The following is a 3,952-nucleotide window of genomic DNA, read 5'->3' as shown; positions in this document are numbered from 1 at the left end:
ATATATATAGCACTTATCACCATAGTGATAAACCACTCTGATGCCTACTGAGCCTCCTGCAAGTCCATGTTTACTGTGCTGGCTGTGGCCTAAAGTGGAGAAAGGAAACTGTGGATTTCTGTATGACCCTGTAGCATCCAAAAGAATTAAAAAAAAAAACCCAAACAAAACAAAAAACCAACCAAACAAAAAACAAAAAACCACTGTGGTAGTCAAACTAGTTAGACGAGACTAACTCTATTTTAATATGTTTTGGCCACTTGATAAATATTTTTATTATTATCTTGAGCTGCAAATTAAGTTTTCTGGAGGACTCTATAGCTGTATAAGATTTTATCAATGTTCAGATAGAAAAGATGCATATTTACATCATACTCTTGATGTCTTCTGATTCCATGGGAAACTGTACCTACAGAAGCTTTAGCTGCTCAAAGTGCACGACAGAGAAAGAACAGACTTTCATCTTGAAATTCAAGTCTTAACCAGTAAGGATAACCATCAGAATAAACCTCATTTTACTTGTAAGCTGACCAATTTTAATTGCAAAATGGTAGACACAAGATAAATTTTAAATCTCCAAGTGATACATGAAAAAACTTTTTTAGGGGAGATTATATTTTTGAAAACAAATATTCTACAACACTTAAAAAAAACAAAACAAAAAAAACCCCTCACACCTAAAGCTAGATATTCCTGGTTGATGTATTGAGAGTTTTAACAAATCTTTAATGGTATTATTCCAAAGCGTACTCTCGTTAATATATGTTTGTACAAATGTCCTACTTTGCAAGTTGCATAGTGAGTTTCATAATCTGTCATAATGTTATGGAACTAAGATTAATATAAGAAAATAATTCACTTTAGGAAAGCAGCTGAAGGATGGAAAGAAGCCAGAACCCTGCAAACCTATCCTTAAGGTGGAATATAAAACAACTAGAGCTGGGTAAGACTTGTTTTGTATGCAAAATTAGCATATGTAAAACAAATGCAGCTCTCTGGGAGATATACTTTGTTTCCCAGTTGTTGGTGTGTATATCCTGGTGGCACTGAGCTAGGGAAAACCGCTGAAATAATTTTGGTAAATCAGGTGTTGCTGAATAAATGACAAAAGTGTGAACATATTACTATATACAGACTTTAGGTGAAGATACTGCTGATGCATTACCAACATATTGCTGCCATGCTACTAAATTCAGTTTACTGAGCAGCGTTTTTACTCAGGCTTTTGAGAATGTGAAAGAACAGAAGTGCTGATAAAGCACAGAAGGCACTGAAGCACAGACCTGAAAAACTCAACTTTGACAAATAGTAGCCTGATGCTACTGAATATGTGATTCTCCCCGAAAATATTACTGACAGAAGCTTTTCTGGTAGAGTGCACTAATGCATAATTAGGCGCAATTCACTGTATACACATTGAGAATGTTACAAAGCAGTAATTGCAATGAGAGGCTCAGATAGAATTACAGTATTTTGAGTAGCATGCTTTGTCACCAAGACTGCAATTAGAATTGAAGGATTTAATGAACGTTATGGATTTTCCTTTATTTATGATTTTAAAGTGTTTCAGTAAAAAGTGTGATACAAAAATACAATATTCATGGAAACCTGTTAAGCTGTTGGCAAACAATTACTACCTTTTTTTAAAAAAAAAAAATCTTATTTTCTTCTCATTTTGGGGGGTTTATATGTTGTTTTCATTTGCTTTCCAGACAATCAAATCTGTAGATAACGTAATATGGTTTTATACTATGTATTGTTATAGCCATAGTTTTGGTGGCTTTCTGTATTTTTGTTTCCTAGAAGTGAGGGGACTAGAAATTTAAGACTGTGGCTAATTCCTACCTATATGAACATCTGTGATCAGTTGGAAAGCCGTATTTTACTTGCAGCAGTTCACATGTGTCTGCACATTCCTGTCTCAACTGAAATGTCAAAAGCTGATCTAAAGAAAGTTGCAGTTAACCAAAAGTAGTCTCAGCTTCAAGTATCTGCAGTCAAAGCCATTCTATTATGATTAGTCATTTTAAGGAAAAATATTAATTTGAAGCTTGTTCTGTGCAGTTGTAATATCACAATGTGAGAACTGTTTCAAAGAAAAGTCTCTGTATTAGCAGATGCTAAAATTGTTATAGAGCAGTTCTCTAAGAGCTAAGCACCGTTTTCCATTGTTTCATATAGGTAACTATTATAGTTGGGTCCTTCTTATCTATTATCTAAAGTACATTTTCAAATTTTTTTCTTTCAAATTATATATTTCTATATAAAATTCATGTGCAATTACCTTTTAATATATGTCACAACTGAAGGACAACACTTCAAGTTTTTAATTAGAAAACATACAGCTTGTGTTCATGATAAATCCATGATTTAATGAAAATAGGGAAAATTCATTCACAAACATATTAGTTTTTCTGATAGACTAAAATCAACTTTAAACTGTGATTCATTTGTGAAAAATCCATGTGACACATCTGTGTAATCCATTCTTAGCTCTTCCATTCTTTGCTTCATAGAGGTAGAGACTCTGTCAATCCTGCCCAAAGCAATCTGATTACCCTGAGAAATATAACCAGGAGTGACCAGCATGCAGTTTTCACTGTGATGTATGAAACTTAAAAACTTAAATTTGTATTCCTGAAAAATATCAAGTTAAATTTAAGTTTGTCCTTTTATTGAAGTTACTTTATGGACCTGACCATAGAAGATTGTGTCGGGTTCCAGTAAGAATTGAGATTAAATGAAAACTTGGAAAAAATTTACATCTTTTCTAGAAATACATGGCTACTGTTAGAGGCAAGATATTCAACTTGATGGACACATGGTCTAATTTATGGTCATTCCTTTGAGGTCTCTTCCTCAGCCAGCAGAAATTTTTGATCCTATCAACTCTTCAGTCATAGGGCTTTCTGAAGGATCAGGCAGATTGTGAAATAGTTGTAGAAACTGGAAGCTTCTGTGTCCGCTTTTCCTTCAGTACTACAAGCACAGAGCACACTTCAACCAAGCTTTAGGCATGTGTGAAAACTATGCCCTTCATGCATGATTTTCGAAGCAGACATACCTAATGTCTCACATTTATGTTTCAAATGCTAACTAGTTAAAGCCATTTAGGCAGTATGGGAAAGATGGTGTTATAGGAAAAGACAAACGCTAAAGATCTTTTCATCTGCTTCTTCTCTATATGGCAGGATGGCATTTTTTTCGCTATAAGTTTTCTCCAGATACTTGCATACTATCTGCTTCCAAGGTAGGCACAAAGTGAGTGTAAAGTAGATCAGGGGAATTTTACATTCCAAGTGCCTGGTTTTCCTCCAGAACATGGAATATGAGGCAGTAGTCGACAATAGGTGAAATTTCTTGAGCTATATACTTATGAACAGTCAGTCTGTTCTTTAGAAGATGTTATACCCTATTTTAAAATTGAACAGCATTTAAATGAGTGATGACTTTCAATAATAGGGGAAGAAGAAAATACATAGTAAAACAAATACATTTACTTCATCTTGGTTTTCAGTAAATCAGATATGCACATAATACAGATTTTAATATTGGAGAAAATGTGAATGTTCTTAATGTTTCTGTAAAGCCTTTAAAAAATTCTTGGAGGGAAGCTTCTAATTTCTTTTCTCAAGACTAGAAGAAATATTTTTGCTTTGCTATTCATTATGCAGTAAGAGTAGTCTGTGATGTGGTTTCTTGAATTTTGTACATGGCGGTGGGGAAATGGATAAAGCATCTAGAGTATATGTGTGATGAGAGAACTATGGACATTTATGTCCTTGCTTCTGAAAAGATGTTAGGTCTCTTGAAGCTTATCAAAAAGCTAGTTGTTTCTTCAATATGGTCACATTATTGTGACTGCACTATGTTTGCAAAATTTGATCATTCTTCAAAATTTAGGGTAATTCTGTACAGAAAGTAAATGGGACTATTTATTTCTGATCCTGCT

At 33.9% G+C, this 3,952-nt stretch overlaps 1 protein-coding gene across 1 annotated transcript in view; it reads left to right on the top strand.

Annotated features, from left to right (window-relative positions):
- Positions 1–864: 864 nt before the first annotated feature.
- Positions 865–3,952, top strand: part of STXBP5 (syntaxin binding protein 5 (tomosyn)) — a gene marked incomplete at its 5' end in the record, with an annotated part of 44,116 nt that continues 41,028 nt past the window's right edge. Inside the window, one exon of the mRNA XM_009869464.1 lies at positions 865–943. Coding sequence (XP_009867766.1) covers positions 865–943 — 79 coding nt within the window. The remainder of the gene's footprint in view (positions 944–3,952) is intronic.

The sequence above is a fragment of the Apaloderma vittatum genome, unplaced genomic scaffold, assembly GCF_000703405.1.
Source record: "Apaloderma vittatum isolate BGI_N311 unplaced genomic scaffold, ASM70340v1 scaffold3475, whole genome shotgun sequence".
NCBI lineage: Eukaryota > Metazoa > Chordata > Aves > Trogoniformes > Trogonidae > Apaloderma > Apaloderma vittatum.
This window is presented reverse-complemented; position numbering and strand designations above follow the sequence as displayed.